This window comes from Podarcis pityusensis, assembly GCF_964106645.2.
Source record: "Podarcis pityusensis genome assembly, chromosome: 2".
NCBI lineage: Eukaryota > Metazoa > Chordata > Lepidosauria > Squamata > Lacertidae > Podarcis > Podarcis pityusensis.
Genome location: NC_138029.1, coordinates 105,434,122 through 105,447,873, shown reverse-complemented (window position 1 = coordinate 105,447,873; position 13,752 = coordinate 105,434,122). Strand labels below are relative to the sequence as shown.

Below are 13,752 nucleotides of genomic sequence, written 5' to 3'. Positions count from 1 at the left end.
AATTTGTGCATACCTATTTCAGAGGCACTGAAAACGTTAACCTGGTAGAGGTTGAAAAAGTTAACATTAGGCTTTCAGCAATTAAGATTTTTCAACAGACTTTAATTTGAATTATCAAATATTTCTGTTAGTTGTTCTGAGACTTTGACAAGAGCCAGGTTATAAATTTAAGTGAATAACAGAAGATGATGCTTTGCTTGGAGCAGAGGTGAAGTGGGTCAGGAAAAGCTGAGGGGAAAATTCTGTGCTGCCAGCAATGTCCTAATTTCTTTGTGTCTCCATTTTGCCTCTTCCTGCCTACCATGTGATGAATCTGGAGTGTTTCCTATTGTACACCTTTGCACACCTTAGTTGATTTAGGTCATTATAAAGCTGACCAGAGTGACTAGGAGCTAACAATGTGGTGGCACAGGTTTGATTGGTATGTACAGGAGACCAATTGTTCATTAAGTAGCTGTCTCACTGCCCAGAAGACAAACTGCATGGCAAGCTAACCACTTTGGCTTTTTATTTTTAAAAATGAAACCTGCTCCATAGAGATATCGAATGTAATAGTATGAAAGGCAGACATTAGTAACTAACTAGGACAAGTAAAAAGTTTCACTATTCTTGATGATTGGGTTCTTTTGGTGCTTAAATTTAATAAGGGCTTACAAGAATAATTTATTTTTAGTTCTTTCTCTTTAATCATGAAAGCATGGGAGTTCTTTATTTATATGCACTGCTCTGGTAGTCTTCGTTTAATCCTGCAAATCTTTATCAATGCTCTGAAGCAAATTCTGTTGCAGGGTGTTTGATTTCCATAATCCCTGCAGTGCAGACATTTATGTGAATTGCTTTAGAATCCTTTGAAACAAAGAGATTTATTCTTTTATTCTGGGACAGCAGAGATGCTAAAGAACATAAAAATTGTGCTAGAGCACTGACTATCTCAGGGCCTTTTCGGCCATCACTTTTTGAACATATTCTTCTACAACCACTCTCTGTTACTAGGGCAGGAGGGCGTGGCTGCATAGTATGTAGAGATAAACACACACACACACACACACAGTTTTGGGTTGCAACCTTAAGCAAATTTGGAAGGAATATACATAAAAGCCTGAACCTAAAAAACAGGATTCGTTCATAACTGCATGCTTATCCGGTGATGATTTGCATCTGTAATTACATCATCACAGACTTCCCTTTCACTTTGCTCATTTCATCCTTCTCATCAACTGAGGGATCAGTTCACCCAATCAGCTGTCTATTTTTTATGCTGATTAATGTGCTTTTCATAAATTAAGAGTTGTATATGCATGTGCAAACCATCCAAGGCAGAGCATAATGTGATGCACATGCATGTATGAAGAAAACGTTGGATACCTATCCAGAGCAGCAGCATATAGTTCTCAAGGGATCTTTAAGAGCTAGTGTGGTGTAATGAATAAGAGTGCTATGAGATCTGGGTTCAAGTCATGAAGCTCACTGGCAATCTCTCAGCATAAGCTACCCTCACAAGGTTAGAACAGAACAGAAAAGAACAGAACAGTGGAACTATAGAGTTGAAAGTCCAACCCCCCTGTCAATGCAGGAAAATCCATTAGTAGAGCATGTTTGATAGGGAATTATATTAGCCTTTGCTTGAAAACCTCTAATGAAGGAGCGTTCCCCACCTTCTAAGGCAATCTCTTCCACTGCTGAACAGGCCATACCATCAGGAAGTTCCTCCTAAAGTTTTGTCTAAATCCTTTTTCTTGTAATTTGAACCCACTGGTTCAGGTCCTACCCTCTGAAACAACAGAAAACAAGTTTGCTCCATCGCTATGTGATAGCCATTTGAAGATGGTTGTCATATCATCTTCATTGTCTATTCTCCATCTAAACATATCCAACTCCTTCAACCTTTCCTCACTGGACTTCATCTTCAGGCTTCTAAGCATCTCTCCCTTCGCTGGATACTTGCAAGAAAACATCTCCCAACAGCACATCTCCTCCAGTGTTCAGTTTCCCTGCCTAATATTTCCACTTGGATGTCTCATTGCTATCTCAGATTCAACATGCTCAATAATGATTTTCCTTTGCTCAGTCTTTTCATATCCATTGAGAATGTTACCATTCTCTCTGTTGATTGGACACACAGCCTGCCCATCACCTTTGATTCTATTCCCTCATCACTTCTCACATTCATTCAGTTGTCAAGTTGGGTTGTACAATGTTTTAAACAACGGGTTTGTTCTTCTCTGTCCCCCAGCAAACAGTCTGCTTCCTGTTGCAACTGTCTCCCACCTGGACTACTGAAACCTCCTCTACTCTGGCCTTCCTGTCTCATACCTCAGTACTCTCATCTCTACACAAAACTCAGCTGCCAAAAGAATGAATCTGTTCCTTCTGCCAGACCATGTGATGCTCTTCTTCAGATCCCTTCACTGGCATCCCTTTCCCTTCCGTATCAAGCACACTCCATGTCTTAATTTTTAAAGCTATTTGGGATGTATATTCATCCTTGCTTCCTGTTTTCTTCTCCATACTCTTTCAACTCTTCTCATCCATCACCAACCAAGGGTCTCATGCTTCCTTAAACAACTTCACCCAAATTCTATGGGGCCCTTTGCTTATTCCCAGCTGAAATCTATCTATATCTATATGCATTTCCCACATTTTTCTCCCACTACCCATGTCTCTTCTTCTGCTGTTCCTCCACGGTCTATTTTAAATTGTAAGTTCACTGGGAACAGGGACCAATCCATCTTGCTTATGTAGTTCTGTACTGTATCATGTACAAGGATGGCATGGTAATAATAGTAATATTACAGCACTTCCACTTTCTTGATTGATCTTAGATGCAGAAATCTAAGGACTGGTTCACACTGTCACTTTAAAAAAATGTCTTGAAAGCCGAGCTTTGCAAATTACAAGTTGCAGTTTTGTGGAACCACTACTACAGATTTACCAACTGAATACTTCATAGGTTTATCATGGGAAGATGGTTATACAGGAAACAAATGACCAATAGTCTTACATAGATGGGAATGCACAATTGATAATGTTCACATCTAGAATATGTCTCATATTCTAATGTAGCAAAAAACAACATGAGCAAAGCAGATAAAAGTGTTATTAGAAAATGATTATGGAACTAAGTTAGCACAATTATCCTAGAAGCACATTAGGTCAAGGAGAAAAGCATGACGAGCTGAGAAGGAACAAGCACAGTTTACAACAATTAGAGCTATCAATATGATTGTTAATTATTGAAGCTATCACAACGAATCAACGAACATTTTAAACATCACATATACAAAAAACCTTCTTGCAGCCGCATGTCAGCCTTTTCAGTTATCACATTAGTGCCTTACCCTTGTCCAGTGACATTGGACTTGTGTTGTCAACATTTTCTTTGTTTCCTTGATCTAAAGCCATATCAAGTGGCGAGGGAGATCGTTCAGAGCTGATGATGTCTTGAATTGGTTCTCTTCCCTTTTCCAAAGCTGGCATTTGGCATGATCTGTTAGTTCTGATGCTGCCAGATTTTGTTACCTTTCAGGGGAAAAGAAGTTCTTAAGAGAAGGCAAAGTATCAACAATTAAACCAGCTCAAACTTAAAAGCACCAGAAAATATTTTAAAATAGTAAAATATATCAAAGTCACTTTGTGTCTGTGCTCGTACATGGACACACACTTTTGCTAAGCACACAACACCCACAAAATCTCAGCAATACTGTTACTGCTATTGGGGTTGATAGTACTTCAAGCAAATAAATGTTGATAGTACAGTGGTACCTCCGGTTGCGGAAGGGATCCGTTCCGGAGCTCCGGTTGGATCCCAAGGTTTCCACAACAGGGGGTGCCTGTTCTGCGCATGTGCATGGTGTGATAGAGCGCTACTGTGCATGTGTGCACAGCGAAACCGGGTTTGTCGCGTGCGTAACCCAAAGGATACGTAAAAAGAGGAGAACGTAAGCAGAGGTACCACTGTACTTCAACATGTTGGTGGCACTTCAAACAAAGCAATACTTCACACTCACATGTTTTGAGCTCTCTATTGTACTTCTACATATAATTGTATTGTGAGAAACCTGGACCTTAACTATGGGTGAGGATTCCTTTTCCAAAACACTTTTGCCTACTGTGTAACATGTCTCCTGGTCAGCTTGTTTTTCTCTCTCTTCAAGATGGAGGCTGAACTGGCTTTGTGACATGTTTCAAAGGCTTGGCATAGTAAAGAAGCCAATTCACAACAGGGACAGGAGGTAGTACTCTTGCTCTGGATCTGTTTTAGATTGTTATATTTCAAAAATAAACTATTCAAAGAAACATAAAAATAAGTCCACTGGCAAAAAAAAATTGCATCTCCATTAAAAATATGTCCAACTATGTTAAGGGCTCTCGGCACATTACACAATCTAAATTATACATGTCTCCTACTTCTTTCTGCCTCCTTTCTCCCTCTTCCAATATTAGAACTATTGTTGAGATAAATCTTATACAGCTATTTAAAAAAGATTGCTAAGCATATGCTTCCCAAATTTTCATGTCCCTCCATAGCCAGCCCCTTAAGGGCAATTCTTACTTCATTTCACAACCAGCCCTAACCCAGAATATGCCTGAAACATATACTCCCACAAGCCTGTTCTTTCATGATGTGCCATAAAATAATAGAATTGTTGAGTTGGAAGGGACCATGAGAGTTATCTAGTCCAACCCCCTGCAATGCAGGAATGTTTTGCCCAACATGGGGCTTGAACCCACGGTGCTAAGATTAAGGGTCTCAATCTCTACCAACTGTGCTATCCCAGCCATCACTCACACCCTGATAGAAATGTTGAGTACTGACACAAAATGGCTGCCATGGGCAACAACAAAAAGGTGATGGTACCCTGTACCAGTACCATTACAAAAAAAAGAAGAAGAAGCAAGCACTGCTTTCTGATATTATGACTTGACACATACCGTTTCCTTTGGCCAACTTATATCATCTCCACCAACAGCTATTATATATCTCAGAATTGTTTCCTTATTAACGGCACCAGTTTTGTTGTGTCAATTTAATGTACAGATTACTAAAACCCGGGGACTTCCAATGAAGTTCACTGTTTAAAGAAACAGGTTTCCTATATAGGCAAATGATTGGCCATTAGGAGAGCAGGATGCTGGACTATATGATGCTTTGGCCTGTTTCAGCAGGCTCTTCTTAAGTTCGTTTTCCTACCTCCCCAGATGCTCTTGAGCTGAACCTTCGGCCTGAAGGTGGAGGCGGCCCAAGAACCTTAGATCCAAATGCAATGTGGGATACGTCTTGATTTTTACTGTTTCGTGTCGTGGCCAATCCCCGGTTTAATAGATGGTCTGCTAGAAAAAAAAGGCAGACAATTAATACTGGCACTGTGATCACACTGATTTATAAAGAGCGGTGCATATAATTTAACAAGGAGAAATCATACGTATCGTCATAAGCATCTACTCTGGTTAAACCACGCCAAAGAAAATCTCAAATGAAGTTCTTGCCATACAAGTCAGGTGATGTGACAAAAACGTGTTGTGAGCAAGGACTGGGCACAGCAACTGGCAACGGGCAATAATTTAGAACTCAAACTGTATCTTTGTGTTTTGAATTGAACATGTTTGGCTATTCATTTATGTCACTAGTGGGAAATCAGTTTTAAATGCACATTTAAACAGAAAAAGAGAAACACTTAGATATACTATTGGATAGCTTGCTGAAGAGGTATCAAATGCTGAGTATACTATTGTCAAACACTGGCCATCAATAGAAGTATTAAACTTTGAAGCTTAAATAAATTCAATTTTCCTTCTAAAATATGTTTATTGTGTATGAATGTAAGTCAGAGGGTGCTATTCAACCAGGATCCCTACCAACCAAAAGAAAGAATATGTCAGTAGAATGGAGGGAGGCAATTTTTGACTATTCCTTCCTTCCTGTAGCAATCCATGTACCGATCCCATCTTTTCCAGTCCCCCAAATCTCAAGAGCAGAACAAGATGGGGCTTAAAAAGGGAGGGGAAATTTCCAAAAGATGCTTCCCTCCTCATTCTGTAGACAGGTGCCTTCATTCAGCAGAGGAATACCAACCAGACACAACTTGGAAAGAAAAACTGCAAAGTGAATAATACTCTGTTTATCAATGGAAGAAAAATGTTGTTGTGCATTTTAAAACAATTTGTTGTTGTTTAGTCATTTAGTCGTGTCCGATTCTTCGTGACCCCATGGACCAGAGCATGCCAGGCACTTCTGTCGTCTTCCACTGCCTCCCGCAGTTTGGTCAAACTCATGCTGGTAGCTTCGAGAACACTGTCCAACCATCTTGTCCTCTGTTATCCCCTTCTCTTTGTGCCCTCCATCTTTCCCAACATCAGGGTCTTTTCCAGGGAGTCTTCTCTTCTCATGAGGTGGCTAAAGTATTGGAGCCTCAGCTTCAGGATCTGTCCTTCCCGTGAGCACTCATGGCTGATTTCATTAAGAATGGATAGGTTTGATCTTCCTGCAGTCCATGGGACTCTCAAGAGTCTCCTCCAGTTTTAAACAATAGCACAGACTTATTTCACCTTTTCAGTTCAGGGTAGACATTTGATTTGATTCCAGTTTCCCATAGTCCTTACCTAACATGCCACAAGTTTCTTTTCTTCTCCTATTTTCTGACATGAACGCCAAGCTGGCCATCAAGTTTTCCCACACATTACTAGTGGAACTGAGCTGTACTTGCCCTCAGGCCTTCCTCCCATGCTTTAGTAGTGAGGAAGATGCCATACTAAAAGAAAGAGAGACAATAAGAGGCATTTTGCTAGGCCCAAGGGACATTGGCAAGCCATCATTAGGCTTTCCTCCTGAGATTCCAATTTACTCCCTGGTGATGGAAACAGGACTGGCTAATATTACCCACCAAATTTGTTTCACAACTTTTCTTCATCTCATGAAAGTGAATAATCTCCCACTGTTTGATGGCTCTTGCCCATACAAGAAAGACTGGAGATTCAAACATTCTAAGGAGTGGTGGAATAGCAACCTCAGGAGAGGTGACCTGTTTCAGCTAAGCATCAGATTCTTTAATTTTCTGACTGCTTTGTGATGTTCTCTGCCCCCCCCCCCATCAATTATAAAAACAGATTAACATGAATAGTTTCCATTCATGATCCCATTAACTGACTGCAATTAATTGGCTACATCAACACGTACAAGTCATCTGCTATATTGAGCAACAAGGTATAGTTAAAAGCAAAGTAAAAAGTCATTTGGGCTTTTGATTAGGACCGGAACAACATAAAAAAGAAAGTTTAAAAGATTTTTAAAAATAAATAAATCGAAGCTTAAACTTATCAAAGTGCTCACTTCCAGAAAGGCCTGATTTGGGGTCTTTGAAAAGAGAGGGAATGACAGTAGCAGAACTCATCTCCTATTCACAGTGCAAGGTTAAAACTAAAGATTGGATTAAACTCTGAAGCTCCAGGCATTTTATTTTCTGTGGTTAACAAAAAAGAAAAGAAAAAAGAACTTGGCATAGGTCAGGAATATACCCACTAATTATTTTACCACTATACCAAGGGCTACAGTTTAGATGGTGAAACCTGGGGGTTCACTGCCTAATTGCCTTTTTAAACATAGTCATTTTTAAATCTTTAGATTCACCATTCTCATTAATTTAGCTATTGAATTATAATATCTTCTTTTACCGTAATGTTTCAGGAAATAAGTATAGGTATTTTTGGATCTGCAATTATACTGTCATTATATTTACGGATTATGATAATTTGAGTTTGGGAAAAGGCTGAATAAAAATTAGATTAGCCAAATATGTTTTTGTTTTGTATTTCTTTCCCAAAACTGCAATCTTTTTGAGCACTCATGGCTTCTCTTTACTACAGGCCAACACTTTGGGAGGTTGTATATCTGTAAACTTGAGTATTTGTGCCATCTTGTACTTAAGCACGCACCTAGTAGCTATAGGCGAGAAGGAACTGCATGCAGGCAACTAGCTAATGGAATTCCATGCAGACAAGCACCTTTCATTGCTTGCACAGTTAAATGCAGGCAGATCTGACTGGTAAAATTGGCTATGGCTGATAACTTCTACAGCCAATTTACAATTTTAAACAAATTTCAAAATCAAAACTGGAACTATAATTATCAAGCTATGGATACTTTGATTAATATGAAACTATTAAGAGTTATTCCTATATAAAATTATGAAGGCCTGACAATCACAGAAATCACAAAAGTGGGGTATTTTTATAGCTTAGCAGCTCATCTATGTTAGTGTAATGCATCTATTCCTAGAAATGCTCTCCATGAAGGAAGCATACCTATTACTAGCTAGCCACGTTTTAAACCAACTTAAGTAAGCTTTCCATTTCAGTTTTTAAGACACTTGTTTGCTGTTTGCCAGAAAGGATGTGGTGAGAATGTGCAAATGCAGATGCTGAAAATGTTAAAAAAATTAACATTCCTTTGGTCCGATGAAACAGTAAGAACCAACAACTCCAAAAATGGACCCTCTTTTAATAGCGCAGTATCTTTTGGCATATTACTGGATGCAAACGGATACACTTTGGACATGCCTTTGCACATGTAGCACTAAGTACCATGTAGCCCCAAAACAAGGTAGGGTCAGACATAGTAAACCCACTCCCAGTGGCAAGAACTGATGCAAGAAAAACATCAGATAGGTCTAACCATCTAGCCATTGATAGAGAACATGATATCTTTTCTGGATCTGCTAACCAACCTTGGTCTTCCAAAAACCCTGAAGATATTGCTTTGAACGTCTCAGCTAAGTTTTTCTTGCTTGTGCATGCCATCCTTTATTTCAGAGGTAGGGTTTAAACTATAATGAGTTCTAGAAATGTTAGGTGTCACAACAGCAAAAGGCTTTGTCTAGAGCAGGGATAGAGAACCATTGACCCTTCAGATGCTGGACTTTAACTCCTATCAGTCGCAGTCAGCATGGCCAACAATGAGGTGAGCTGTAGTCCAACAACAACTGGAGTCAAACGTTCTCTGTTCCTTGTCTTGGACAAACAGGAGTCAAACTGGCAAGTGCCCTTATTAGTATTACTGGGTACAAGGCACCTTCAATTAGGTGAAGCTGCTTTTCACGTGTCAGCCATGGTGATTCTGGACTGATTCCTGTGCATCATCTTGAACATCTGAACGGTCCCTGAAATCCCAGTTTTTAAATCCATGGAAAACAAGCATAATGATATGATGTGCGAATGAGCAAACATGGATATAATATGCAGCACAAAGATATGCAGGATGGCAAAAAGGTATGCTATCAAAGAATGATTCACAATTAGAAGTGGACAATATTGTGCACCTATGTAGAGTTAAAAGTGGGGGGGGGGGGGGGAAGCCTCAGAGCATTGCTTCTGTGGAAATAAAAGCACTCAGGCAAAGAGAGTGCTAATTTTTAAGTAAATTACCAGTTTTGATTTGTGCTTAGTGGACCACTACATCTTGTCATTAGCAAGTTGAACTGCTCAATTTAAGCAACCAGACTTGATTTTGTGTTCAATTAAACCACGGTCCCATTAATGGGGAGGGGGGGTGCAGAATTACTTCCTACAGTCCTACATTGACTAACAGTCAGTACTTAATCTGGGCTGGGAATTGAAGGAATTAAGAGCGTAAAATTTTTAGTCAAATTACACACGTAATGATTAACTGGATACATGCTGGTTTTATTAATTTTCTTGAAAGCATTCAAAACACAGAATTGCTCTTCAACAGTATATCATTATATTTGTAATTCAGGGAAATTAGTTGTACACAATGAATTACTAACTTCGGTCTAGCAAATGTTAGAGGGAGGGAGAGAATAGAAAACCTTTTTGTAAGGAAGTTGTGTTTTGTGTGTGTGTGTGTGTGTGTGTGTGTGTGTGTAGGAGCAACACAATTTCCAGACACTTTCCCTTTGTCTTTGTGGATGTAAGGGCAGAAACAAGACTTATGCCCCATTATTAGTTATTTACACAGTGAAAGTAGGCAAATGTGTGACTGAACATGGATGCTTAAATAACAATAAGTAAGCAAATCTGTTTTCTCCTTTGACTGACTTTGCTTTGGCGTGACCTTTTTATGATCATTAGGCACCTTTCTGGCATGAGCTTTGGCGATCATAAAAGCGTTGTGCACAAGCCCCTCCAGGAGGCTGTGACTGCTGCTGCGGGAAGCGGTAGGCAAAGGTGCAAGGGGGGGAGCAAGTGAGCGGGTGGGCAGGCAAATGGCGGCGGGATGATGGTGGTGGTGGAATGGGGGGCATGATGCAGACTGGCACCATTTCTCATAGAAACGCAGCACTGCCCACAATGCTTGGCTGATGTCCTCCTCAGATTCCAATGCTGCATCCCAGGAGAGGAGAGTTGGGAGCCCAGCTTTCCCATCTGAAGCAGCTATATCCTGGGATGGGGTGGTGTCTGCCTCCTCCTGCCTCTGTTCCCTGGCCTCAGCCCTCCCTTAGGTCTTCCTTCTGTTCCCCTTCCCCATCTACTCCACTGCTGGTGGAATAAGAATGTTTTTGCCTGGTGCCTAAATATATGTAATGATGGCACCAGGAAAGCTTCCCTTGTTCAAACATTCATGCTGATTACTTGATTAACGGAGAATTATGTGTAGACTTCCACATGCGAACAGACCATAACAGACCTACCACTACACATTGAACCTTCGTATCATGTCAAATGTAATCCACTGGTGCCAATTTACACATTCAGCTCCTGGCCAAGAAGATGTGTATATGTATTTGTGAAGCAGTATCCAAAATTGCTTTCCATGGTCCTTAAGCTTCTTTAGGGCATTGTGTATTTGCATACTGAAGAGGTCCTCAGTATCAAGGAAGAGAGCCTTGAGTCTGGCTCTGATGTTCTGTTCCAGGGAAGCGTGGCACCATTACTTCCAAGACTTTGTTTATTGCTGGCATACTGAAGTGTTGCTTGGCAAACAACTTGGGACCGTAACACCTTGATTCCTGCCTATGTCCACAACCAAATGAGAAACCATACATAGACACAACAGAGTGATTTAAAATCTTGCATATATGTAAAGAACAACACATCTATCTCTAATACTGCAGGCATTATATGAAAGAGTAAACAACTGTTGTATACTCTTTCCCCTCCTAAATAACTCTCAATTATATATACTTCCAGATTATATCGACGTAATCCATCTTATTTTCCTAAGATGTAAAGTTCTTGGCAAGCAGAATGTACATTCTCTGCATCTGTATGGCACTGAAATTACTTAGATTGATGAAAGCCAATCCAAAACAATCGGTTTTTCAAGTTTGTTATCCCATTACTTTCTATTTGTAATCAGCAGAATCATTATCAGACACCAACTCTTGCTCTTGCTCCCATTCAAAATAAATGACCGATGGAAAAGACTAGGACCAGGGGGGGGGGGGAACCCCCAGAAAAGTACAAGGCCTGACTGGATGGTGTTTCATGAATTCAGAAAGCACTGACTTGATACAGTACCCCACACGTCCTAGTGGTGTACAGTGGTACCTCAGGTTAAGTACTTAATTTGTTCTGGAGGTCTGTTCTTAACCTGAAACTGTTCTTAACCTGAGGCACCACTTTAGCTAACGGGGCCTCCTGCTGCCACTGCGCCGCCAGAGCACGATTTCTGTTCTTATCCTGAAGCAGAGTTCTTAACCTGAGGTACTATTTCTGGGTTAGCGGCGTCTGTAACCTGAAGCGTATGTAACCTGAAGCGTATGTAACCCGAGGTACCACTGTATGTATGTTGTGTATATATAAGCTACCCACTACCAAGGTAACTAAGGTTGCTGATGCTTACTGCGTTATTGTATACAAGCTTATGAAATAGAAATTATCCTATGCTCCGTGGCTTGCATGGGTTCATAGTAATGCACATTCACTTAATAAAGGACATGTTTAAGTTGAATAATCAGCAAGGTAGCTTTTATCTCATGCATAAAAAATTAATAGAGTCATTAGAAGTTCTCAATGAATCTACCCCATTGAACTCAACTCCCCTTGCCCCCCTGCATTTTATGTTATGCATCATAGTGTCCTTGAACTTTAAGATAAAAGACATTGGGATTCTTGGGTGTAGTCTTGAATTTTTATTCAAACATATAATTAAATGTCTTGTAAAATTAAAGTAGAACAGGCTGTCATACAGAGGATGAAATAAAAATAAAAAATAATTATACCCCTAAGTGGTTATCCAAAATTAAATGAACTCTATTACCTTTTTTGTTTTCATTATATTAGGCACTGGAGTAGTGCCACAGTATTTTAAATTAAATTATTCACCTTTCTTATTTTGTTGTAGTTCGTATTAATAAAGATCTTTTCTCATTACAGAATTTAATGGCAGGGTTTCTTCTTTTGGTCTTGAAAGGAGACAACCGCTTTGTAAGTATTCCCATCCCCCTTTAAATGGAATCTGTGAGCAAAATTTGGTATGTGACTTAGAGACTACATAAGTGACCATTTCCTCTTAAAGGGCACATTCCCTCTTAAAGGGCACATTCAAAGGACAATTTTAAAGACTCCAATAACTTCATACTGTGCTTGTTTCCTGCTTTTCCAAAACAGCCCATCAGCAGTTTGCTATACAGTGGTACCTCTGGTTAAGAACTTAATTTGTTCCCGAGGTCCGTTCTTAACCTGAAACTTTCTCAACCTGAGGTACCACTGTAGCTAATGGGGCCTCCCGCTGCCGCTGCGCTGCTGGAGCACGATTTCTGTTCTCATCCTGAAGCCAAGTTCTTAACCCGAGGTTCTATTTCTGGGTTAGAGGAGTCTTTAACCTGAAGCGTCTGTAACCCAAGGTAACACTGTACTGAGCCCCAGGGCTGGCCTAGGACATTTTGCCACTGAGGCAAAACAGAAAGTGCCCCTCCGCACTGCAGCTGACACCTCCTCCCCTGCCCCCCATGACTCCTCTGCTGCTCTCCACCCCCCTGCGCCTGAGAAAATGGGGAGGAAAAGGAGGCTACCCAGGGAGCCGAAGACAGCAGTGGTGAGAGAGGTGGAGGAGGCGGCAAAGGGGGAGGAGTCAGCAGACAGTGAGGTGCAGGTGAGGGGGGAGGAGTATACCAGTATACCTGAAGGAGCGTCTCTACAGCCATCATTCACCTGGACACTGAGGTCCAGCTCTGAGGGCCTTCTGGCAGTTCCCTCACTGCAAGAAGTGAGGTTACAGGGAACCAGGCAGAAGGTCTTCTTGGTAGTGGCGCCTGCCCTGTGGAACTCCCTCCCCCAAGATGTCAAGGAAATAAACAATTACCTGACTTTTAGAAGACATCTGAAGGCAGCCCTGTTTAGGGAAGCTTTATTGTTTCATCTTTTACTGTGCTTTTAAAATCCTATTGGAAGCCACCCAGACTGGCTGGGGAAACCCAGCCAGATGGGCGGGGTAAAAATAAATTATTATTATTATTAGCATTAGGGAGTGGGGGAGGAGGTGGGCCATCCCTTCCAATGGTTTCAAGCCTGCCAACCCTGGGGCAAGGGCTTCATTTTGCATCATGGGCGCTCTTTTCAAAGCTTAAGAACCATGGATAAGCACACTACCTTATTAATACACTCCAAGAGCATCTCACATTGCCGCATCTGAGCAAAGCTATAAGAAGGGCTTATAGAAAGATGTATTTATGCAATGCCCTTTTTCTCTTATAGACCAGCCAAAGTCCATCTTCTTTTATGAGATTTTTTTCCTTCCTGGCCCGGTATCAGCAGGTGCTTAGAAGTGGTACCATCAATCCATCTATAAAAACCCCA

The 13,752-nt window shown here is 40.7% G+C and overlaps 1 protein-coding gene across 6 annotated transcripts in view; it reads right to left on the bottom strand.

The window, feature by feature from the left end:
• The window catches only part of CFAP20DC (CFAP20 domain containing), a 144,789-nt gene that overhangs the window by 67,774 nt on the left and 63,263 nt on the right, over positions 1 to 13,752 (bottom strand). For 4 of the 6 annotated variants that reach the window (XM_080995699.1, XM_080995701.1, XM_080995702.1 and 1 more), the window contains 2 exons: positions 5,192 to 5,331; positions 3,339 to 3,519 (listed from right to left, as the gene is read on the bottom strand). In XM_080995699.1, the coding sequence (XP_080851825.1) occupies positions 3,339 to 3,519; positions 5,192 to 5,331 (321 nt within the window). Of the gene's footprint in view, positions 1 to 1,645; positions 1,772 to 3,338; positions 3,520 to 5,191; positions 5,332 to 13,752 lie in introns of those variants that run through there. The other 2 variants (XM_080995704.1, XM_080995700.1) reach the window with 2 other exon arrangements.